This window comes from Hippopotamus amphibius, chromosome 9 (assembly GCF_030028045.1).
Source record: "Hippopotamus amphibius kiboko isolate mHipAmp2 chromosome 9, mHipAmp2.hap2, whole genome shotgun sequence".
Taxonomy (NCBI): Eukaryota; Metazoa; Chordata; class Mammalia; order Artiodactyla; family Hippopotamidae; genus Hippopotamus; species Hippopotamus amphibius.
In genome coordinates, this window is record NC_080194.1 from 91,682,784 (window position 1) to 91,707,167 (window position 24,384).

Here is a 24,384-nt window from a genome sequence, read left to right on the forward strand (position 1 = left end):
GGTCCGCAGTGGCTTTTCCATGTGTTGTCCACGTACAGCCTGGTGTGGGTGTCTGTGGGTGCACATCCTGCCCTGTCCTCCTGTGTGTACATGTGTGTCCTTGCCTGTGACCTCATCCATCTGTGACTGAGCCTGTCCAGTGAGCATTCAGTCGGATCACCCCTCCCCTTGTCGCTCTCTTACTTGGGCACACCACTGCTCTCTTGGGTGATGGCTTCCCGCCCTGCCGGCAGTGCTCACCCCTTCTCCCAGCAGTGGCTCCTGGGTGCTGTGGGATGGAGAGCTCTCTCTGCTCTGCCCCAGCCCCTTGCCTTGGCTCTGCCCTTACTGAGCATCGCGGGCTCTGGGCACTGGCTGATGATCGTGCTGTTCCCGGCTAAGCGCCTGGATGTTTGCAAGGCCTCAGCGAGAAGCCTCAGGACAGGAGCATCTCAGAGCCTTACTTGGTTCATTCCTCAAGAACTTGGAGCTTCCTGGTGCTGAGGACCTGCCTCGCCCTTTTCTTGCCCTGCAGTGAGGTTTGACTGGGACAATTCTCTGCTTAAAGTCTACTCTGGATCCTCCCACAAGTGGCTGCCCGTCTGCAGTGACAGCTGGAATGACTCCTACTCGACGAAGACCTGCCAGCAGCTGGGTTTTGAGAGGTAAACCTCCCCTACGAGTCCCAGCTTCAGGATGTCTCAGACTCTTGGCAAGGGCATCTTGGGCTCATTGAGGGAAACTCATGCTAAAGAGTCTTGGGGACCAGGGCTGAGGTCACTAGCCCCCTTGAGTTATTCAAAGGGACAGTGGCCTGGGGAGCCCAAGTCTGGGGGCAAGCTGTTTCCAGGAGGCCAAGGTAATTATTTACAGACCTGCAGCAGGGTGACCCTTCTATACGGTTCTTTGCATCAAAGCACCCCCATGCCCGTGATCATTCAATGGTCGCGGTGGCCCTGTGACGTGGGTATGCATTTGGACACCTCTCATCTTCTCACATCTGGGAACTGGCAGCTCAGGCTGTGCAAACCCTTCAGTGGACTTTGAGCAGCAGCAGCTACAGCTTGGGCTAGGACATGTCAAACGAGGAGGGGGATGGGCAGGTGTGGCCAGGTGACGTCATTAGCATCTTTGGCTCTAAAGATCAGAAACAAGAAGCTGGTACCAGTGGGTGGCATCGGGAGTGGGGTTTACCATGACCTTCCCCCTTGAAGGAGCCCCCGGTTTGCAGGCCACATAGTCATCTCCATCCTCCCTCTTGGTCTGGGTTTGGGAGTTCACCAATGTGTGTGAAGCTGTGGAGAGAAGGGTTTCTTTAGGATCTCACTGTGGGTTCTCTATAGAAGAAGCACCTAGAAAACCTGGGCTTGGGGGCTAGGACTGAGACCAGTTCTCTGCCCCCACCTCAGCCTCAGAGTTCCCATCTGTGAAAGATGACTGGGGGATCTAGTTGGAAGATGAGGGTCATTGTTTATCACTGAGTTGTGTGACCTTATGCAAATGTGAACTTCCCTTGGGCTTCAACAGATAGTGTGATCTATTCAAAGAACATTTATCGAGCTTTTATTATGTCTGAGCCATGCACCCAGACAAGATCCCTGCCCTTCAACAACCTCTGGTATGGTGTGGGCAAGAGAGGCTTATACCAATCATCACAGCGCCGTGTGATGTGTGATGGAAAGGACACATGGGAAGCCTTATGCACACATAACGGAGAGGGTGCCTGACCACGCCTGGAGGTCAGCAGAGCAGGGAGGAGGCCCCTAGGTAGAGGAACAGTGTCCACAAAGGCACGCTGTCATGCAAGGGTGTCCCATGTTCTGAAAATGCACCAAAGTGCCACGCAGATAGAGGTCCAGGGATCACCCGCAGCAAAGTCACCTGGGGTGCTTGTTAAAATGCGCCCTGAAACCAGAATCTCTGGGATTAGGATTTCAAACCTACTTAACAACACCCGGGGGTGATTCTCAGGCACATTGTAGTCTAAGAGCCAAACAGGCTCTCAGACTTTAACGTGCAAACATGGGGACCTTTAAAATTCAGAGTCTGGCTCAGCAGGTCTGGGGTGACACTGCTGCTGTGGGCACATGAATCACGGTCTGGATAGAACATTTCCTAGGTCGGTGTTTCTCAAACGTGAGAGCACATCAGAATCACCTGGAGAGCCTGTTAAAATGTAGGTCTGGGACAGGGCCCAAGAGTTTGCATTTCTAATAAATTCCCAGGCAGTGCTAACATTGCCTCCTGGGATGGGACCACACTTTCAAAACTATTGGGCTAGTGCATAGGGCTAGTGGCAGGCAGTGGTGGAATATGTGGATGGGGTCTGAGCTCGTTGGGTTTTAACTGCCTCTGGCCTCTGCGGCAGGGCTGGCTGGGACTCCAATGCCAGCTGGGTGACCACAAGTGGGCACTGTCTCCAGGCAGTTCATTCTCCTTCCCTCTCCTCCCTTGCAGTGCTTACCGGACAACCAAGGTGGCCAATAGGAATTTTGACGGCAGTTTCTCAATCTCCGAATATAACTCCACCATCCAGGAGAGCATCTACAAGTACGTGGGGTGGGCCAGGCTATCAGCTGTGAGCAGGGGCATGAAGGAGGCCCTCTCCCTCGGCCTTTCTGGGACCCTACCTCTAGGAGTCCCTTGTGAATGTCAAGAGCATCTCAGAAATAGCTCTCATTCACTACCTGCCTCCTGACTCGGAAGCAGTCGAAGCTTGGTGTACAGAGCGCCTCGAAGTCAGGGGCGCCCCTAAGAGTTTATCTGGTCACCAGAGACAATGAATTAACCTTGAGATCACTGGTGGGGCCGGTGTTTGGACTGAAAGCTGTCGCAGGGAGGGGGCTTGGGGTAGAGAGGGAGAAGCATCACTGGGGTCGGGAATGGGCAGGGGGAGCAGCGGCAAGGGGAGTGCCAGGTACAGGTAGTCAGGCGCAGGGAGGCCCATCTGGGGAGCATTGCCACCCCCCGGGCTTCGCCATCCGTCATCTTTGCACTGCAGCTGCTCTTGTCCCAACACCACTGGGTGGAGTTGGAGGAGGGGTAAGTTGGGGGGATTGCTCCACCAGCTAGCAGTGTTTACCTTGGGGAGGGGAGAGGAGAAACCAGACTGTGAGAGAAGAAGGCATGCGGAGGGAAGGGAGGCAAATGAGCTGCCTCCTGGATGCCTGCTTTGTGCTGGGTGCTCCTCAGGCTACGTTGCTGGTGGAGCATTGAGCAACTGTCAGAGGAGTGTTGGGCCACCTGTTTAGCTGCGGAAAGATGCTGGGACAGCGAAGTCATGAGTTCAGGGGACGTGGACCTAGCCAATATGTGCAATCGGCCACAGAAAAACTGGGAGATGGGGAGAATGGGCTTAGTTTTCACTAAACCATCCCCATTCCTGGGGAAAACACTGGAAGGGTCTGTCTCACTGGGAGGGAGAAAGGTCAGAATCTCCATCTTCTTGTGCAAAAGGAATGGGATAGGACTTAGCAGGAGCCAATCACAGAAGGCTTCCTGGAGGAGGTGGCTATGCCCTTTTCTCATCTTTTGTGTCTCCTCCTGCAGGTCTGAATGCCCTTCCCAGCAGTATGTCGCTCTCCAGTGTTCCCGTAAGAAGACGCTCTTCCTCCTGGATTGTGGCCTGCATGGGGTGGGAGTCAGAGGGCAGAGGGGTGGGATCCCTGTGAGGGAGAGGTCCAGCCCTGGGGGTCCAAGCCAGGAAGAGAGGCTTGCACAGCAGGCCTGCTTCAGAGCCAGGGACGCTGTAAAGCACCTGGATGGACAGTCTCAGGGTAACATTTCCCCTTCTCCCGACTCAGCCCCGCAATCTCGCCATTCAAGCCTCCTGGATTCTGGGCAGGGGGCAGAGGACTGGGAGAGCATGTCAGGGCCAGCTTAAAGCTCTGATATCAATAGACGTGGCACTAGATCCAGAGCCAGCATTTATGGAGCACATTGGATGCCAAGGCACTGCGCTCATGGCTTTACTCACGTGATTGCATTTAATTCTCTCGAGGCAAGGCAGCATTATTGTCCGTTTACTGAAAAGAGACTGAAATGTTTGCCTTACTTAAGGTCAGACTGCTGGTAGGTGAGGAGCTGGTATTGGACCTTGGGTCTGACCCCAAAGCCCAAACTGTTAACTGGTCCACAAGTGCTGTGTTCTTGTGATGACCAGGTGGGGCTCTCCCCTGAGCAGGTGGGTACAGTGCTGTGGATGGAGCCTTCTCACACCGCCGCTAGCTCTTCTCTTTCTGCTCCTTCAAAGAAAAAAGAACACTCCATCCATGATTTTGGGGGGATGACTCACTCCAGAACATGTTCAGAGATGTTCCCTTGGGGCACAGGTCCCAAACAGCATGAAATAACCCACTGAGGAGCCACGTGGGCACCAACTACCTGTGCATCATGGGAAGGGCTTTTCTTTTCTTTAAAGATTTATTTATTATTTATTTATTATTATTATCTTTTTTTTTTTTTTTTTTGGCTGCTTCGGGTCTTTTAGTTGTAGTACTGGAGATCTTCATTGCGGCGTGCGGGCTTCTCTCTAGTTGTGGTATGCGGGTTTTCTCTTCTCTAGTTGTGGTGCGCGGGCTCCAGGGCACATGGGCTCTGTAGTTGTGGCACGCATACTCTCTAGTTGAGGCGCACGAGCTCAGCAGTTGTGGTGCACAGGCTTAGTTGCCCTGTGGCATGTGGGATCTCAGTTCCCCAACCAGAGATCGAACCCACATCCCCTGCATTGGAAGGCAGCTTCTTTACCACTGGACCACCAGGGAAATCCCAAAAGGGCTTTTCTCCCTTGTTCTGAAATGATCCCCATCACAGTGCTTATCAATTCACTGTCATGTTAGACTTGGTCTGCTTTCCTGAGCTCCTGACGGCAGCCCTGGGATTCACCTGTTGTGCCCCTGATGCCCGGCAGAGTGCCCAAATCATGGGGTACTTAAGAAGCATTTATTGAATTAATGGGAGAATGAATGAGTGGGAGGAAAGAGGACCTTTCCTAGTACCAAACTTCCCACCGGATGATCCCAGAAAGCTAACCCCCCATGTAGGAGCTCTGTGTTGGCAGGATGCATCTGTGCCGCATCAGATTAAGGGAGCAAAGCGGCCTCCAGGGGTGGGTGATGCCCTCAGGATGGGGCTGCCCGTGCCTCTCTGGGCCTGGGAGCATGGCAGCAGCTCTGAGAAAAGCAGAGTTCACATTAGCTCATCTCTTCTGCTTCTCCCTAGACTGTGGAATGAGAGCCATGACCGGGCGGATCGTGGGAGGGGCGCTGGCTGCAGAGAGCAAATGGCCTTGGCAAGTCAGTCTGCAGTACGCCCGCACCCACATTTGCGGGGGCACACTGATCGACACCCAGTGGGTTCTCACCGCTGCCCACTGCTTCTTTGTGTAAGTGCCCGAGGGGGCAGTGATGCGATACCATGGAGGGTCAGGGATACCAGGAAGGGCTGAGGGCAGACCGACTTCTCTCCATGGAAGAGGGCTTTGGTTGTAAGCCTGGCCCCCTCGGGCTGGGCGGAACATGTGTGGTGAAGACCGTGATTTGCCGTTGGCGATGGGAGTGTGAGTTGGGGTTACTTGTTCTGAGCCAGTACAAAGTGAGAAAAGACCATTGATGGCTCCAAGGGAGAGAGAGAGGCAGGTAGAAGGAAGGGATGGGAGTCTTCCCTGAAGAACAGTGTGAAATAAAGAGGTTTGGGGCTTGTCGCTGCTTCCAGAAAAACTGGAAGTTACAGGAGAGGAGCCTGAGACATCAGGAATGCTGTCCCAGGCGTTGAGGGATGGGGATTGTGGGAAGGGCAGTGCAGTCAGCTTCCGACAGTCACCAGCCAGGCCTGTCCTTTGAGCTGGTGGACAGGAAAGAGCTCAGAGACGAGGCCTCAGGGCACTGGCTTCCCCAGGAGTGAGTCTTCCGCAGGTCACTTTGTGCTGTCTAAAGCTCCGTTTCTGCGGAGGATACTACCACTGAGAGGTGTCCCGCCCACCTTATCTGATCCTTGGTGGCATCCAGAGGAGACAGTGGGGCGAATGGTCCCCAAAATCTTACTCATCCCCTCCCGTTTTCTATTGTAAAGTACAGAACTGCCAGTTCAGTGCGGGGGTTTTTTGGAAGTAGGGGATTGTCCTAGATCCCCGGGCTAAGAGGGAGAGTTCCCTCCCAGAGGCCATTTCCTCCATCCTCCTGCCTCCACGCTGGTGCTCTGGCTGCAGCTCCCTGTGTGCAGCAGATGCTGCCAGAGGGCTCTGCCGGGTGGGAGCTGGCTCATGCTCTCCGTGGCTCTGGCAGGACCCGGGAGAAGATTCTGGAGGGCTGGAAGGTGTACGCGGGCACCAACAACCTGCACCAGCTGCCCGAGGCAGCCTCCGTCGCCCAGATCATCATCAACAGCAACTACACGGATGAGCAGGATGACTACGACATCGCCCTCATGCGGCTCTCCAAGCCCCTGACCCTGTCCGGTGAGTGAACTCAGGCCTGTCGCTCCCCAACCTGCTCGTCCAGCAGCCCTCACGGGCGGCCCAGCCTTTGCACTTAACAGCATCCCCTGACCCGTCCCAGGGTCCAGAGCCTCAGCGTGGCGGATGTCGAGGATTCTTAGACATCATTTGGTGGGACACCTCTATCCTACAGTTAAGGGAATGGAGACCCAGGGTTGGAAATAAACTTGCCCCAATGACACACCTGACATTGCACACTGGTGACAGAGCCCGCATTGGGAGACTGGTCTTCATCAAGATAAACAGATCGAATTGTTTCACTGGTGTATTGAGCATTTCACAGAGGCAAGACACTGTGGTAGGCACTTTACATCAGCAATTTCGTTTACTCTTTACAACTGGTCCTGTGAAGCAGGTACTATCATTAGCTTCATTGTACAGTTGAGGAGGGGAGCTTTAGAGAGAGAGAATTCCCCGAGGCCATGAAGTAATACGTGGCAGCTCCAGGACTGGGTCCAGGTGGGTCTGGCTTGCAAACAAGGCTCTTCCCACGCTGCTCTCTGCCGGCACGTTGCCAACACCGAAGTTGAGAACAAAAAAGGTGCCTAGGGCTTCCTAGGTGGCGCAGTGGTTAAGAATCCGCCTGACAACGCAGAGGCCACAGGTTCAATCCCAGCTCCAGGAAGATCCCACATGCCACGGAGCAACTAAGCCCGTGTGTCAAAAAAAAAAAAAAAAAAAAAAAAAAAAAAAAAAAGGTGCCTACACCCCAAACAGCTAACTGCACAAGCTGAGAACTAAATGGGGCTACAGGAAAGGAAATGCTACCGAAGTTCTCAGGAGACCAAAGTTTTTGTTCCTTCCTTCATCCACCCAATTGTCCACGTATCAAATACTGTGTATCTGCCCCATAGTGGCTCTGCAGTTCCACCGCAAAGAGAACAAAACAGGTGACACACAGCCACTGAGAAGCTAGTGATGTGACGTCGGGGTACCAGGGAGGTGCTGTGGTGGCACGGATGTGGGCACCTAATCAGTCCTGGCAGGCTACAGAGGCTTCCGGAAGTCCTGGAGAGCTCTCTGATTAGTCCAGCCTTTCCGGTACTCTGGGCCTGTGAGCTGGCCTTTCCTGGCACATTAATTACAGAGCCGGTGTTGGTCCTGAGTCACAGCAGTGACTCATCTAAGTGGTGCGGGGAGGAGAACCCTGGTCCCCAACTCTGGACTGGGTTGGGCGGGGCCGTCCCAGAGCTACACCCACCAGAAGCCACTCCCACCAAGGACAAGCCCTCTCTGCCCTCCTGCCCACCTCAGCCTTGTCTGTGTGGAGCCTGGGGTTGTCCTGCCCCTCATGCTCACCTAAAAGGGGGCAGGCAGTCTGCAGGACCAAAACAGGCCTTCCCAACCTTGTAAAACTCAAACTCCATTTGGCTAACCACCCAGATCTTACCTGCCATCACCTCAAACCTCCTTAATATTATTTGGAATTCCAAATCTAATTAAATAATTTGTAAAGCGAAATTAAAGCTAGGTCATAAGCTTTTCAGACGACAACAGTCCCTCCCCAGACTCTCTGGTAGTCAACCCGCACCCGCCCATCCCACTCTCCTGGGCAGGAGGCATATCTCCAGGCTGAGAATCACAGCTGAGATTTACGTCGTCCTGTGGTCAGATCATGTGACTTGATTTTTGGTTTAGAAATCAGGGCAGATTTTCTTAAACTGTGTGGTAGGCTGAGCACTTTGAAGTCATAGTACTAGCTGAAAAAAACTTGTGAAAACTCACTGATAAATTTAATTATCCCATAAAAAAAAGGAGTAGAATATACAACAGTGTTACATGTTTTTAAGACTGCATGCCACAAAAATAGACACAGACAATGTTAAGAAGTCATATTTTGTGTTTTTGGTTAATAGTTGATGCCGTGCCTGCATTTATTTTTTGTTTGTTTACTCTCCAGCAGAGAAATGTGTTAGACTCCCAATTTACAGGAGAAAAATTTTACATTCATTCTCCCTCCTCCCTCCCTCTCTCCCTCCCTTCCTTCCTTCCTCCCTTCCTTCCTTCCTTCCTTCCTTCCTTCCTTCCTTCCTTCCTTCCTTCCTTCTTTCCTTCCTTCTAGCACTTCGTATGTGTTCGGCACTATTCTAAGCACAGGAAGCTGCAGTGAACATAACAACTGTGAACACTGCAAACATTTTATCAACTCTTTTCCTCTTGCAAATTGATCGATGCTCTAGTCCACGAGGGAACACTGGTCCTCAGAGGGAGCTTATGAACTGATATACAGCAGCACCTTCTATATGATTCTGAGTGTGGGAGCACATGAGCAGCAGTTTTGTAGGCTGTGCCTCTAGGGATGTGCTCTTCTCACTTGGAGAGGTTGTCTCACCCCGGAGGGAGAGCCTCAGGCCCTGGCTGACCAGGGCTGCCGTCCCCAGACCGGGCAGGACACACCACTGAGATGTCATGGCAGTCATGACCTCTGGGATTTAGCCTGCGCTGCACCCTGCTCTGAGGGATGGGTGTGGACGAGGCTCAGCCAGGACAGCCGCCCTTGGAGCAGAGAGATGCTCAGCCACCCGGTGTCAGCTTGGCACAAGGGAGCTTCCAAGGCACATGCACCTGCCCACATGGCACCCACTGAAAAATCAGAATGTCTGGGGGACTCTGACATCACCCTGAAGGCTTGAGGGTCAAGATAAAGTGACTGAGTTTCTTGCTTGGTCAGGTCAAGGCACTGAAAGATTCAGAAGCACTCTGGGGGGAAGGAGGATATCCTAGGACCTTGGTACTCCTGCCCCTCCATGCACCCACCCTCCCAAACCTCCAGCCTTGTCCCTTCACTCATGTCTTGAGGTCTTGTCACAGCACATGTCCACCCTGCCTGCCTCCCCATGCACGGACAGACCTTCAGCCTCAATGAGACCTGCTGGATCACAGGCTTTGGCAAAACCAAGGAGACAAATGGTGAGAGGCAGATGCTAGACTGTGTGCGTGTATGTGTCTGTGTATGTGCATCTGTATAAAATGCGTGTCTGTGTAGAGTGTGTGGCGGTGATATGTTGGGGCATACACGAGGGTTTGGTATATAGATTCATGGGCCTGGATGTGCATGTGTGTATATAGACACCTGAGTATACATCAAAGAAGTCGGTGTGACAAGGCCCCAGCGGCGAACACCAGGAGAAGCCCTGTTGTTAAAGGACCTGGGTTCATCGCTCATCACACCAGGGAGAGCCATGGGGCGTCTCAACAAGAGGGTGTCAAAAAGGAGTTAAAGGATTCAAGTGCTTTGAGAGGGTTTCGAAGAAGTGGAGCATTTCTCTAGACTGGATGCTTTCAGGAAACAGGGATAATTCTATGAGTGGATATCTTAGTCATCTCATCTAGAAAGAGTTAAGAATAGACTGAGTCTAAAGCTGTTGTTGGTGAAGAAGCAGCAGCCGCTCATCCTGGTTGGGAGAGGTGGCTGTTCGGTCCTTTTGTGGTTCGAACGACCTTGTTTTTCGTCTGTGCTGAAACAAGGTTAGGAAGTGGTTTGGTTTTCCCTCACCTCATCACGAGCACATGGTGGCCTTGTCTGCTGTCGGTTCTGTAGATCGTGCACACTGCGCAGGAAGGCACGGCAGTCAGCTGGCCTTGGCGTGAGACTCGTGCGACACAGGCTGCCTCAGGTGTCAGAGCCTTGCTCGTGGGTTGGAGCGGAGATGACTGGCCGGAAGCGGCCTTGTTCTGATCTTGGCTCTGTAACTGACTAGCTGGGTGACTGTGGGCAAGTCCTTCTTTAGCCCTAAACGTCTCCTGCTGTAAATGGAGTCATCACGCTTGCCCTCCTTAGAGCACATTGTTACCAAAAACAAACCAAGTGATCTATTTGCCATTGCTTTGAGTACAGAAAAGCACTGTGCAGCATGGAAGGCAGCCTGATAAGTTTGTGAGTTTGTCTGTGGGTCTCTGTTATGTGTAGTGAGCTGCGTCTGGTTTGAGGGTGTGTGTGCCCGAATGTCCTGGGGGGCCCGCCACAGGGATGGTGCCCTCCACGCCCAGGAGGCTGCCAGTCTGGGGCCTGGGATGGGCAGCTGGAAGCCATGAAGCTGCCCAGAGTCTCACTCTCTTCCTGTCCTCTCTCTCCGGCACCCCACTGCACTGAAGAGAGGACATCCCCCTTCCTCCGGGAGGTACAGGTCAACCTCATCGATTTCAAGAAGTGCAACGACTACTTGGTCTATGACAGCTACCTTACCCCGAGGATGATGTGCGCGGGGGACCTGCAGGGAGGCAGAGACTCCTGCCAGGTGAGGTCCCGGGACCCCAAGGGAATGGAGGAAGGCTGGGGTATCGGGCTGGGAGGGAGCATCAGGTGCCCACCGTTTCCTGCTAAATGACCACCTCTCCCACCCTGCTGACCGATGTGCGTACTCTCCCCCGTAGGGAGACAGCGGGGGGCCCCTGGTCTGCGAGCAGAACAACCGCTGGTTCCTGGCTGGAGTCACCAGCTGGGGCACGGGCTGTGGCCAGAGAAACAAACCCGGCGTGTACACCAAGGTGACAGAAGTCCTGCACTGGATACACAGCAAGATGGAGGTGAGAGCCCCATGGGGGAGTGTGCACCCAGCACCCCACCCCCAAAGGTGGGGACTGCCAAAGTTGGGGTGCCTGGAAGAGGGCCTAGCCTTTCCCCAGGGTCTCGGCGAGGTCCACTCGCCCCCTCACCCTTGGGGCTATTCAGGAGGTGCAGATAACCAGGACAGGATGAGAGTCAAATGTTGGGCCAACGCCAGCCGCCTGTGCTTCTTCCACTCCTTTTCCTCCTGCAAAACAAAGCTCAGGGGGTTGGAAAGGGGGGGGCCTAGGCTGGGCGCCGGCCCCAATATCCCTCTCCTCTCCCCAGTGATGGCCGAGCCGTGAGTTCACACACGGAGAGGAGCAGGCCTCCCCTCCCTGGCAGGGAGTTGGTCTCTCGGAAAACTGGGCATAAGGAAGCGGAGGCCTTCCGCCACCTCTGCTGACCCAGCCCAGCCCGTACCTTCCCTGGGCCCGTACCGTCCCTGGGCCCATGTCCTAGCTGTGGGGAAGACGCTGTGCTGGCCCTTCCCTTCTTTGCCCAGGCAGTGAGGGCCCAGGAGGGGCTGGGGAAGGCTGCTCCGGAAATCCAGTGGGCGGTCTCTCAGAACCTGCTTCCAGCTTTTCCTCTTGGTGCCCCTCTTCTCTGAGGGGCAGTGCCCGGTGACAGCTGGGCTAAATTTTAGGCTCTGAGCCCCCACCTTCAGCATCTATGTTCTGGGCACACCAGCCCACACTCACCCTGTTCTCTCTCTTCTCTTCCTCAGAGTGAGGTGCGCTTCCGGAAATCTTAAGCAGCTGCCCTGCTCCACCTCGCGGCACGGGCTGCTGTAAAGACTCTGGCCAAAGTGACCGGGCCATACATACCATCCTCTGGGCCAAAGGCCACCAGACACCATCGTTATTGCTGCCTCCACGGTCTGCTGCCTCTGTGAATACACACACGTGTGTGCATGGGTACATGTGAGTGTCACTGCTTCCCCAAGGTCTTCAGAAACCAGGAGAGTTGTCAGCTCTTCCCAAACCCCAGGCTGGACAGCACCTGAAGATAACTGAGCACCATGGAGGTTCCCACAGGGGTGTCCATAACGGATGGAGGAGGTAGAGCCCAGGGAAGGGCCTGGAAGGTCACATCAGGAATTCTTGCTTCTCTGACCTTGACTTGGAGACTAGTCCAGAATGGGCAGCACCCCCTGGTGGCCCAGCCATCACTGCCGTCAAGGGACAGTAACAGGTTTCATGGAATGCCTGGACTGTCCCTAGCGGGAAGATATTCCCACCGACCTTCTGCGCGTCCTTCCCCCTCTCAGCCCTCCTGCTGGGGCTGCGGATGTGGAGGGGGCTGCACCATGACTGTCCACACTGACAATCTGGGACAGGGCTCATTGTCCTCATTTGGTCACAGGCTGCTGGAGGCAAATTTCATTTCATTTTATTTTTATATTCAAGATATAGAAGTAGATCTGTTTTTAAAGATTCTCCAAAAATTCCAGGAGCAAAAGAATCTAAAAAAAGAGTGGATATATGTATATGTATAACTGATTTACTTTGCTGTACACCTGAAACTAACACAACATTGTAAATCAACTATACTCCAATAAAAATTAAAAAAAAGAAAATCCAGGAGCCAAGAGAGCTGACATCAGTCACCACAAGAACTCCAAGGGACTCCTGGCAGCTGTGCCCCTCTGGAGTCCTGCAGAATGGTCCTGCCCTCAAGGGGCTGGAAGAAGGGGCCCTTTGAGATACTCAGGGAAGCAAATCCACTTAGGCTGGTGGGCAGACCCATCACAAAGAGAGCCACGACTGTTGCTGCATCCAAGGACCACAGGAGCGTGAAGGAACTGATGCTGCTTCTCTGTTGGCCCTGGAGCCTGGGAAAATCCCTATGGACAGGCATCTCTGGTACCCAGGGCTGTCCTGGGACTTTGGAGTTTCTTCTTAGCTTTCATCGTCTTTCACCTTCTCAGACACAGTGTTGCCATGAAAACTGCCTCGGAGACAAAGCTGGCTCTGTCCCCAGGCCCTCCAAACTGCTTTTCTGAAGGATCCTAGTTGCCCCTCCTGCGGGGCATCAGTGTATCTGGCCTCTGTGGCAGCTGAGATCCTGGACCTTCCCCATCCTTTTCTCTGGGGCACCTGATCCTCCCACAATTTCATTCTCCTACCTTCCTTGGGCCTGTCTGGTGGTGCTACGACTCCTGGAGGTGGGGTCTGAGCAGATCACCCCAGACCAGCTGAGGCAGGCGGCCGCTCGGGAGGTAGCCTGATCTGGAAGAGCAGCTGGAGTTGGCTAGTGTGTCTGGGCAGGATCTGAGGGGGCTAGTGATGTGTTTTCAAGGCTAGGGTTTGGGGGACAGCAACATTCACGTCCACAGCATCCCCAGCAGTGATCTTCAGCAATAAAAGTTGTGTGACCTGAAAAATTTGTCATTGGATATTTTAATGGTACCCTAGGTAGAAAACAGATTATCCACTCAGGTGTCCAGACATCCCCAGTTTTGGTTCTTAGTTCTGGTTCCTTGGCTTTGGGTTCTGCTCATTTAATCATACATTCATTTATTTATTTGTTCACCACCATATGGGTGCCTGCTCCGTACGAGGAACTTGTGCCAAGGCCAGGAGGTACAAAAACCACAATGGTCTTCAGGAACTCATGGTCATGACCCAGCGTGATGGAAGCTGTGATTCAGTGTGGACATCATGCTTGGAACACAGCCAGCAGCCGCACCTAGAGAGGTCAGAGAAGGCTTCACAGGGTAGGTGGGTCTTCACCGAGTAGATGGGTTGGGGGAAGAGAAGTCCAGTGCCTGTCCTTTTTCTCTCTTCCTCTGACTTTGCCAGCTCAGCAAAAGGCATGTTTACAAAGAAGCCCCAATGCTTACTCACCTGTTTCTAGGAGAATTAGATGGGCAGTCCCAGTGACCTTTTCTGAGAAATCTAGCCCTTCTTGCTCTGCACGTACTTTTCCTGCATTTAACGTACTGACCTCAACCATTATGATCCCACGATGACTGCCCAGCAACCCCAGCTCCCTCACCACACACACTCATGCCTCTAGCCACGAGCACAGAATTCTCCAGGCCTGCCCCCATGGGCCTGACCTTTGGACACCCCAAGATTGTTTAATCTCCCCTGTCAGTGCCAGGGGAAATCCTTCCTCCAATTATTTTCTTGCTCCACCTGCATGACAAAGCAAGGGGAGAGGGCAGGTGCCAGGCTTACTGTATTAGCAGTAGGGGTAACACAACTGCTGTCATAGATCCCACAGTTTCCCACAGTCTCAGTGGCTTGACCCAGTCAAAGTTTATTTCTCACCTACCTAACAGTCCAATGAGGGTGTCTGACCGATGGGAGGCTTTCTTCCACATGATTTTTCAGGGACCCAGATTCTTTCAGCCTAGTGACTTTGTCATCTGCTTCCAACCAGTGGACAAAGGGAAGAAAAGATGAAGAAAGCACATCCACTTGTTAAATGCACTGGCTCAGAAGTGATACACATCATTTTCACTCATATTTTATGGGTGTCAACATGTCGCATGGTAGCACCTAGGCCAAGTGGGAAAGGCACTAAGAAAGTCAATCCCCGGGCAATTCCCATGCAAGAGTGAACACTTGTTTTGGAAGATAACTGGCCATCTCTGCCCCCCAGAGGAAGCTGGTCACAACCCAGAAGCCAGGCCTTGGGGAAGAGAGTTAGGGTTTAGGCCATTTCTGTTCCTTTTTCCTTAGGAACAGACACTTTCCCTCCTCTCTTGGCTTCTTAGGGCAGAAATTGATTCGCAGGGGTGCAGAGGTGTGTGTGTTGGGCGGAGGTAAGAGAAAAAGCAGTATCTAGATGGGAAGAGAAAAATATTCCTTAGGCCCAGGACATCTATAGAGGCTATAAAAATCATGGAGAGTGAGAGATGGAAATTCCGAAAGTGATCCAGCATCTCCAGGGAGATGGGTGTGTGTACTGACGGGAGGTGTTGCTGGTGACACTGTCCTATGGTCCTGGGATCCCAGGAATCTCCGGGTACCAGTCAAATTCTCTGGCTTTGTCAACTTTGTTGATGGCTGAATTTCCCTGGAATTTCCCTGGGGAAAGGGGGAGGATGACGTGACTGTGTGGGAGGCGGGGCAGATGAGGATGCCTCTTTGGAGGAGGAGCCAGTTTCAGCCTCCTTGCCCATCCAGCTGCCTCTGGGGTTTGGTTAGATTCCCAAGAGCTATTGTTTCCCATAATTGCTTAGCTGATGTCCTGATGCAGTTGGGAGGACATTGGGAAGTGCACACGGAGAGCTCCTCGTCACATTGATGGTGAGGATAATGGCAGTCATCGCGAGCCTTTGCTGAATGTGTGCTGTGTGCCAGATGCTGTGCTGAGCACCTGTTGTGTACTATCTCCTGTGAGCATGAAGTAGGCATTGGTATTAGCTCTATTTTACGGCTGAGGACACAAGGCCAGGAGAAGTGAAATAAGCTTCCCCCAAACTAACAGCTACTAAGTGGCAGAGCTGGACTTTGAATCCAGGCTGTCTGATTTTAAAAGCTGCTTTAAAAGCAGGTGGAGTCTTCCTAGCTGCCACCTCATGGGGTCTGCCGTCTGGCTCTGTGGCTCTTTCCATTCTCCACCAGGCCTGTGCTGTGGGGGGGCAGGGTGGGACACCTCCCCGGAGGAGGATGGGCACATCCCTCAGAGTGTCACATGGACCAGAGCCTTAGACCATGCAGTTTCTAGAACCTAGGACAAATGCATCATGGATGGGAGGAGGCCCCCGGCACCTCCCCCACCCCCGTCCCAAGTGGATGGTTTCTGGGAGGCCCTCCTATGCCATGACCCACTGTGGCCCCAGGATGCCTCCGTGTCTCCTCAATGTGGGTGGGTGACTCTGAGAGGCGTGTGCCACTCATTCCCTACCTCCTCTGCACTGGCCCAGGCTTCCTGTTCCTTGGAAGCTACCACCCACCCAGGGAGTTACCTCCACACTGGTCTTACGGTGGGCCCACCCAGGGAACATGGAGGGCCGTGCTCTGTAAATAAGCCACTGGGATGGTCCAGGCAGGAGTCTTTGTTAGATGAGTCCTTTGAGAAGGGGGGAGTATGGCTTGGTCTTTGGTCTTCCAAGCTCAGTTCCTGCCAGCGAAATCTGTGGGTATAATGAGCTGTCTCCTCTGTCCAAGTCCCAAGTCCCAGAATTTCTTCACTCTTCATACAGGGAAGGAGCTGGGAATCTTCTTTGAATAATTCCTCCTAATTACACTATGTCGCAGTGGAGAGAGCCCTGGAGCTGAAATCAAAGCAACCTGGAGGTGCAAATTCCAGCTCAGCCACTTGTTTGGCTCTGTGGTCTTAGGCAAGACAATCTGTGTTTCCTCCTGTGTGAGATGGGTGTATCTAGCCCACACATTGTTGCAGGATTAAGTGGGAGGATGCGTGTAAACACATGGGGCAAAGTGACTGACATATTATGACCTCTCAACACATGCTGAATTTGCAACAAATGGGCCAGATCCTTCACCTCTGCATCCCTTCACCCAACAAGTGAAATAGGAGAGGGAAATTTGGATACATCTTCAGGGCTTAGGAAATTTGCCATTTCTCTGCATAAACTTTCCTCTTAGTCTCATAGCAATGGATGGTCCTGCATGGAGATGACACTACCATCTGGGGTAGATGGCTTTCCCCTGCGGTAGGTGGCTTCTCTAAGTCATGGAGATTCACTGAATTGAACTCACTCTGCTGTCTCATCACTGATGGGACCAGGATGGCTTCCTGTCCCTGGTCCTGCTCTGGTGGCATCTGACTGCTCAGCCAAAGGAGATGACAGTTCAGGGCTGTGAGGGGACACACATCCTTGTTCCTCGTGGACTCTCCCATCCATGGCCATCTGGCTCCTGCCCCATCACGTCAGTGAACCACTATGTTGCCAGATCTGATGGAAGCTTTTTAGTCCTCATCTTACTAGAGCTCTGGAATTGCAACATTTAACTACTGAGTACTTCCTACTTTGTGAAATTGCCATGGCTTCTGTGGTATCCAGCTCTCCCAGTTCCCCACCGGCCCTCTTGCTGTTCCTTCTGTCTTCTACAAGCTCTGTAAATGGTGTCCCCAGGACACCAGACTTCAGCTCTCTCCTCAGGGTAAATGCTCACCCTGGGTCATCTCCTCTACCCCTGGGTTTTCCACCTAACACTGGTGGAGCCAGTAGGAATTTACTCCATGTCATTAAAGTATAAGAAATGTCATGTTTCTTTTTAAAAGCAGATTAAGATCTGACTTTGAACTGCAGCAGCCTGGCTGGAAAACATCTCTCATAATGTTCTTCCCCAGGAAGCTCAGCCCCAGGAGAGCGTGTCTACCACTCTCCAGGTGGGGTGCTCGGTCTGCAGCTGTAACGGGGACTCTCAGGGGATTTTACGGGTGAAGGGAGAGGCCCACACACCCGCTGCTCTCTGTACCCCTAGTCTCAAGGCCCCCCCTCTCCCCAGGTCAGGCCCAGGCTGCTCCCCTCTCTTCATCCCCCAAAGCCCTTCTCCTTGCAGACAACTCAGGCCTGTCTCTCTTGTGAACACTGCACAAAGGTCAATAAATTCCCTTTGGGGGTCAGTAAATTCCCTGTGGGCTTAAAGCTGTCTTTCCCGATGAGATCACGGCAGAATTCAAGATAAGCATAGATCTCAATGACCGTGTACAGATGTTCATGTGAACCTAAGTTTTCATTACTCTAGGATAAATTGCTTTAGGTGAGATTATGGTTATCCTATGTTTAACTCTATAAGAAATTGCCAGGCTGTTTTCAGAGGGGCTGTCCCATTTTGCATTCACACCTGCGATGTAAGAGTTCCAATTGTTCCGTACCCGCACCAGTTCTTGGTGTTGTCAGTATTTTTCATTGTAGCCCCTCTAGCAGATGTGCAGTGCTGTCTCATTGTGGTTTCGGTTTGCAGGTCTCTAATGACTAATGATGCTGAGCATTTTTTATATGTTATCTGCCATCTACCTGCCCTCTTCAGTGACCCGTCTGTTCAGATTTTTTGCCTGTTTGTTGGGTTGTTTCTTACTATTGAGTTTTGAGGGTTCTTTATATATTCCAGATACTAGTCTTTGATGAATATATGACTTGTAAATATATTCTCCCCATGTGGCTTGTCTTTTCGTTCTCTTGTGTCCTTACAGAGCAAAAGTTTTTAAGTTGGTGAATTCCAGTTTATCGGTTTTGTTTTTCTTTTCTTTTAAGATTGTGCTAAGAGTGCTTGGCCAAATCCAAGCTCAAGAAGATTTTTTTCTGATATTTTCTCTTAAGGATTTTATTGTTTTATGTTTTACACTTGGACCTACAATCCATTTGGAGTTACTTTTTGGACACCATTGAGTTACAGATTGAGGTTCATTTTTTGTCTATGTCTTCATTTGTTTGCAAATAGATGCCCAGTTGTTCTAGCACCATTTGTCATAAAGACTGTACTTTTCTCATCCAATTCCCTTTGCTTTTTTTCAAAAATCAATTGAGCATATTTGTGCAAGTATATTTTTAGACTTTCTATTCTCTTCCATTGATCTGTGTGTCTATCCTTCATCAATGCCACCCTGTCTAAATTACTGCAGCTCTATAGTATGTCTTAAAGTTGGGTAGGGTAAATCCTTCAAATTTGTTCTTTTCAACATTATTTTGGTTATTCTAGCTCTTTACATTTCCGTATAAGTTTTAGAACCAGCTTACTTATACCTTTAAAGAAGGCTGTTGGAATTTTGATTGGGATTGCTTTAAATCTAGAATCAATTTGGAGAGAATTAACATAACTATTTTTTAAAAAATTCATTTACTTATTTATTTACTTATTGGCTGCGTTGAGTCTTTGTTGCTGCATGTGGGCTTCCTCTAGTTGCAGTGAGCGGGAGTTACTCTTCGCTGCAGCACGCAGGCTTCTCACTGCGGTGGCTTCTCTTGTTGCGGAGCATGGGCTCTAGGCATGTGGGCTTCAGTAGCTGTGGCTTGTGGGCTCTAGAGCGCAGGCTCAGTAGTTATGGCACATGGCCTTAGTTGCTCTGTGGCATGTGGGATCTTCCCAGAACAGGGATTAAACCCATGTCCTCTGCATTGGCAGGCAGATTCTTAACCACTGTGCCACCAGGGAAGTCCAACATGTTAACTATTGAGTCTTCCAAACCATGAACACAATATGTCTCTCCATTTATTTAGATTTTCCTTGATATCCTTCATCTAGCTTTTATAGTTTTTAGCAATACAGAATCTGTTCCTATTTCATTACATTTATAGCTGAGTACTTAAAGGTAAACAAAAATAATGTTTTTATTGAAATGATACTTTCTAAACAAAAAAAAGGCAGAAGAGTGGCATTGTTTTCCATTTCTGCAACTCTAATGTCTGGCTTAATAAAATAGCTGGATTCTCATTTTTGCTTCCGTGTTCAATCTGTTGTGACACGTTGTTTGGGTCGAAATATCTGAAGAATTCAATATCATACAGATAGAGTTGGAAAGAGGAAACATATTTTATCAGCCTTTTCAGATAATTGTGGCTATATTTTTTGATCCTTGCTGTACTCACACTTGACAAGTGGCAGTTTCTTAAAGGTCAGTTGCAGTGTGGAGTCTAAAACCTATCAATGAACTTTTTTACTCAGTTACATTAAAATCTCTTGGTCTGTGTTGCATTCTGAATGGGTCTGTTTACCCATGCCTAATCTTGTAGCATCATGTATTTATCATTTGAAAAATACTGATTGTGAGTTACGAACATCTTGGACATGCTGACACATTTCATTACATAACATCAAAAACAACATGTATTAATATTACCGCTGATCTCTCAGAAAAGTGTTTAAGGATTGGAAATCAGTCAAGCTCATGGGGAAAGATGAAAATTTTCCAACACCCTAATTTTCAATTGAGAGTTTAAATTCTGTCCTTACCCACAAATATTGTCTGTTGCTGTCCTGTCCTTGCTGTGACAAGCTCATTTTGTTCATTTTTGAGAAAATGATTGCCAATATCAAGTCTGAATAGTCATTTCTCGGTCAATCTTCATTCAAAGAAAAATGGTATTTCATGGAAAAAAGTGGCTAGTTCAGCTTGCAGCTCAAGAATACTGGGTTGGCCAAAAATTCATTCCCATAAGCCGTTACAGAAAAACCCAAACTTCTTGGTCAACCCAATACAAGGCTTTTCCTGGAGACAACCTTAGTGCTTTGTGCATACTTCCCATTTTTTCACACTGAATATTAAAAAGATGTATTCAGGATTGAGATTAAATAAAAGGAATACTTTTCAATAATTCATAAGGTCTACCACTTCATCAAAGATGTTCTTAAATGAAACTGGCAGGTGTGTGCTGGTGACTACGCACAGTTTGGTGGCCTGGCCTTGATTCATGGTAAGGAGGCTGTAGTTTCACGCACCATTGCTTTTGTACCATTGGTAAATGTCAACACAGTGAAAAAGGCAAATGACATCATAGCATTATTAAGAAAATAGTTTTGACACTGCTGATCCCCTGAAAATGTCTCAGGCACCTTCAGGGGTCCTCAGATCACACTTTGAGGACTGCTGCATTAGACCACACAGCAAGCCAAAAAGGGGAAATCCACAGATATTGGTTTTGGATAGCCACTTTCTGGAAATTCCTCTAGAACTGGAACCTTACCCTCACTACTCACTTTCAGGGAAAAGTGAACAATCTCTTTTGTGAAGGGGACTAAGGCTGGCAGCTTTATGTGGTGCTGTTCCGTCTTGTGGAAGAAGAGGGATACTAACTTAAATGCAGTTTAATGAAGAGCTCAGTTGGGGGGGGGAGAAAGAAGAGTGGTGGGGAATTTGCATTTTCTTAACTTCCTGGGCTTGATGCAGCCCAGGTGAGTGCTCTAAGTCTCCTTACAAACACTTCCATCATTCTGCCCAGAATTGGAGAAGCATGGCCAATAGCTTCAGTAATGGAGATGAAGTCTAGGTGGGGTCTGCTTTGTGGTTGGGGCTAGAGATTAGAACTCCATTGGATTCTTCTCTGATAATCCTTCTAATTGGACTAATAGATGCTCCAAATTCTGTTGAATTCAACAGACAATCACTCACTAGTACAAGGACTACATTAAGTGCTGGGAGCAGGACTTGCGGTTGGAGTGGAGGATACACACCTATATCACGGTGTCCCCTCCCTGTCCCTTTCTACTCTGGTCTTTTTTTAAAAGTTTGATTGTTTTTGTAATTTTGTAATTTAACTCTCACTACAGAAGCATTTGAAAAAATCCAAACAATCCCCAAAATTGTAAAAATAATGTAAAGGGTACCATTTATTTGCCAAGCATAAACTCTCCACATCATCACATATTTTATTATCTCATTTAATCTCTCAACAACTATTATAATAGTAGGTACAACTGCAAAGAAGAAAGTAAAAATCACTTTAAATCCCACCACCCAGAAGTAAATATGATTCGCACTTGGGTAAAATCTTTCTAGGACTCTCTCTATGCATCCATAGAGAGATCTACAATTTTATATGAGTGGGATCATATTATACAGATTATTTTGCATCTTGATTTCCTTTTTCTCAACAATAAGAGAGAAAAACCTTCCCCAAGGGGTTGGATATTATCATTTTTAGTGGTTGTAGAATATGCCCTTGTATAGATGTATCGATTTACTTAATCTGTCAGTGGATGTTTAAGTAGTTTCCAGATTTTGATATTATAAACACTAATGCCATAGATTTCTTTGTGCATGCTTCACTCTGAAGCAATGATCTCCTAAGGGTAAATTCCTATAAGTAGGGTTGTCTACATATTTATCCAAAATGCTAAATTGTTTCTCAGAAGAGTTTAATTAACTTCCATATCTGCACAGTGTCTAAGTCTGTTACCCCATGCTTCAAGGAATGCTAAAGGCAGACATAAAAGTACACATGAATGTGTTCTTACATGAATACCTGTATGTATATGTGAGATGTCAACACTCACGAGGGGTTCATTTATTCATTTAACAAATATTTCTGAGCATCTACCATGAAGCAGGTAGGGATGGAACTGAGAGAAATTCCATATGATCACAGCTCTCAGGGACTCAAACATACATTTTTAAAAAATTCTGTTGTATGTGAAGAAAAGTTATACAAAGATATGAAAAATGTTGATGAAAAATTAATCAACAATCTAAGAAAGAAATGGAAAATTTTATTTGCACCAGTCTGAGGATTATAACCTGGGAGAGAATCTTTCCAAAAGCTCTGAGGACTGTTCCCCACTCCCCACCCAACACCACTATTAGACAAAGGCTTATATGTTAAAGGATTATACATCAGAGTAATATACTGACAGTTTACACAGTCCAGCAAGGTGAGTAGTTGGTCATTGTGACCCCTCACAGGATTAAGGAAGGAATGTTATCTCCTAAGGAGGTAACTCAATGGCACCAGGAGGAAATTTCTTTTCTTTCCTTTTCTTTTTTTCTTGGCTAATAGGCATTCCTGTGTCATCTAAGGGGAATCTAATTAATGTATAGTGTAGATGCACAATGCACACTAAAGTGGCTCGAATAGCAGAGACAATTTTATGTTAGATTTTTTTCTTTCCCTGCCTTAAAATAATTTTATTTTATCACCACTTATAATTAGACTCTGCCCTGGTCTTGTGATGGTGATGGGAATGGTAAGGAAATCAGGGAAGGTTTCCTGGAAAAAGAGATGTTAGAGTCTAGATCTGAAGAGTGGGTAGGCATTAACTAGACAAAGAGTAGTGAAACCAAGTCCCGCTAAAACCAAGTTTATGATTCATCTCTCTATCCAAAACTTTATTCCTTTTTTTGTCCCCTCTGACCTCAGTTCTGTGCTAACTGAACAATAATCAGAGTCAGACTAAAAGTACTGTTGTCAATAACATAGTTAATATACTAAAATTGCTATTGCTGTTTCTGAACCAAACCTGTGTCTGCTTGCCCACTGCATAGCGAAGCCAATCTACTGACACCAGGTTGTGGTGAAGGAAAGTACAGTGTTTATTGCAGGGCACCGAGCAAGGAGAATGACAGCTCATGCTCAAAAGACCTGAACTCCTTAATGGTTTTCAGGCAAGAGTTTTTAATGGCAACATTTGGGGTGAGGGGTGCAGCTGATGGACTTTCTTCTGACTGCTGCTGGTGAGGTAATAGGGTGGTATTCAAAGAATCTTAATCATCATCCTTCTGGTTCCGACCATTCTGGGGTCTACATGCTTGTGGTCAGCATGTAGTCACCATCCTCTACCCACATAGGGGCTTAGTTTCTGCAGAACAACTCAAAGGCTTGTGTCGGACTGTTCTGTATATCCCTTGAGGAGGAACTAGGACTCTGCTCTATCACTGAACTGTTATCATTACTTTCTTGCTTGACTGCTTTTCTTTTGTTTCTGCATTCCCTCACTTCCCTAATTAGGACCTACTTGAGTCTGTTCTTTGGAACTCAAGGAAGGCCTAGGAAACTAAAGCCTTTTCTACAAACAAGAATCAGGGAACACGGAGGGCTTTTGAGGAGGGCCCTGCAGCATCCTGCTGCATTTCATTGTCAATAATGTCATTAATATACTAAAATTGCTATTATAGGTACCATCGTTAAAGTACAAACTCAGCTTGCTCCTCCAGGGCAACTTGAGCTAACAGATCCCCAAGCCGTGGACCACCTGGCCAGACAATTGTAAACCAGCGGCATCCTGACTCCTGAAACTATGATTAAGAAATATCACAAGATGATGATTAATCTCAGTCTCTTTGTTCTCCTTTTTTAAAAACCGCTAGCTCAAAGATCAAGTGGAAGTGAATCTGAAGTTTGTGCTCGGTGCCCTGCAATAAATCCTTACTTTGATGCAAACTTCTGCTGTCAGAGTTTGGCTTTCTGCACCATAGACACACAAGCCTTTGCTCAGTTTCAGTAGGAGAAAGTGTGTTCCAGGCAGAGAAGGTTTCTGTCTGTTGTTCCACCTTCAGTGAGAACCAACTTGCCAGGAGAATCTACTGCCATTTCCCACTGTCAACTGGAAAAAAAAGCACAACCTGAAAGCTGAGAATTATGTTTTATTCCGCAGACTTGCCGAGGACTTAAGGTCGGAAGACAGGGAAGAACCAGAATGTATAGGAGTTTTTGAAACAAAACCCTGGTAGTTGTAACATCAAAAGATTCTTGTTAATTAAAGAAAAAACAAACAGCTCAAGTTAATGAATTCAGCACTTTTCTATGTATGGGAAGATGCAAGAGTCAGACTTAATGAAATCATTCCTTTGATATACAGCTCCACTGTCAGGGCCAGTATCCTGCTCTTTTCCATCCTGAATCCCCGCAGGGTGCACCATTGTGGGAGGGGGGCGGGGGGGAGGGTACGTGGCTGATGGCGTGGTGGCAGGCAGCCTGTTTGTCTCCATCCTGAGTTCCCTCGGGGCA

The 24,384-nt window shown here is 49.1% G+C and overlaps 1 protein-coding gene across 12 annotated transcripts in view; it reads left to right on the forward strand.

Moving 5' to 3' along the window:
* The window catches only part of TMPRSS13 (transmembrane serine protease 13), a 40,102-nt gene extending 15,958 nt beyond the window's left edge, over positions 1-24,144 (forward strand). For 7 of the 12 annotated variants that reach the window (XM_057748597.1, XM_057748600.1, XM_057748599.1 and 4 more), the window contains 9 exons: positions 515-644; positions 2,437-2,529; positions 3,529-3,572; positions 5,200-5,362; positions 6,261-6,433; positions 9,284-9,382; positions 10,568-10,710; positions 10,847-10,999; positions 11,746-24,144. In XM_057748597.1, coding sequence (XP_057604580.1) covers positions 515-644; positions 2,437-2,529; positions 3,529-3,572; positions 5,200-5,362; positions 6,261-6,433; positions 9,284-9,382; positions 10,568-10,710; positions 10,847-10,999; positions 11,746-11,772 — 1,025 coding nt within the window. In that variant the 3' untranslated portion in view covers positions 11,773-24,144. The remainder of the gene's footprint in view (positions 1-514; positions 645-2,436; positions 2,530-3,528; positions 3,573-5,199; positions 5,363-6,260; positions 6,434-9,283; positions 9,383-10,567; positions 10,711-10,846; positions 11,000-11,745) is intronic. The other 5 variants (XM_057748598.1, XM_057748601.1, XM_057748603.1 and 2 more) reach the window with 3 other exon arrangements.
* The last annotated feature ends 240 nt before the right edge of the window (positions 24,145-24,384 follow it).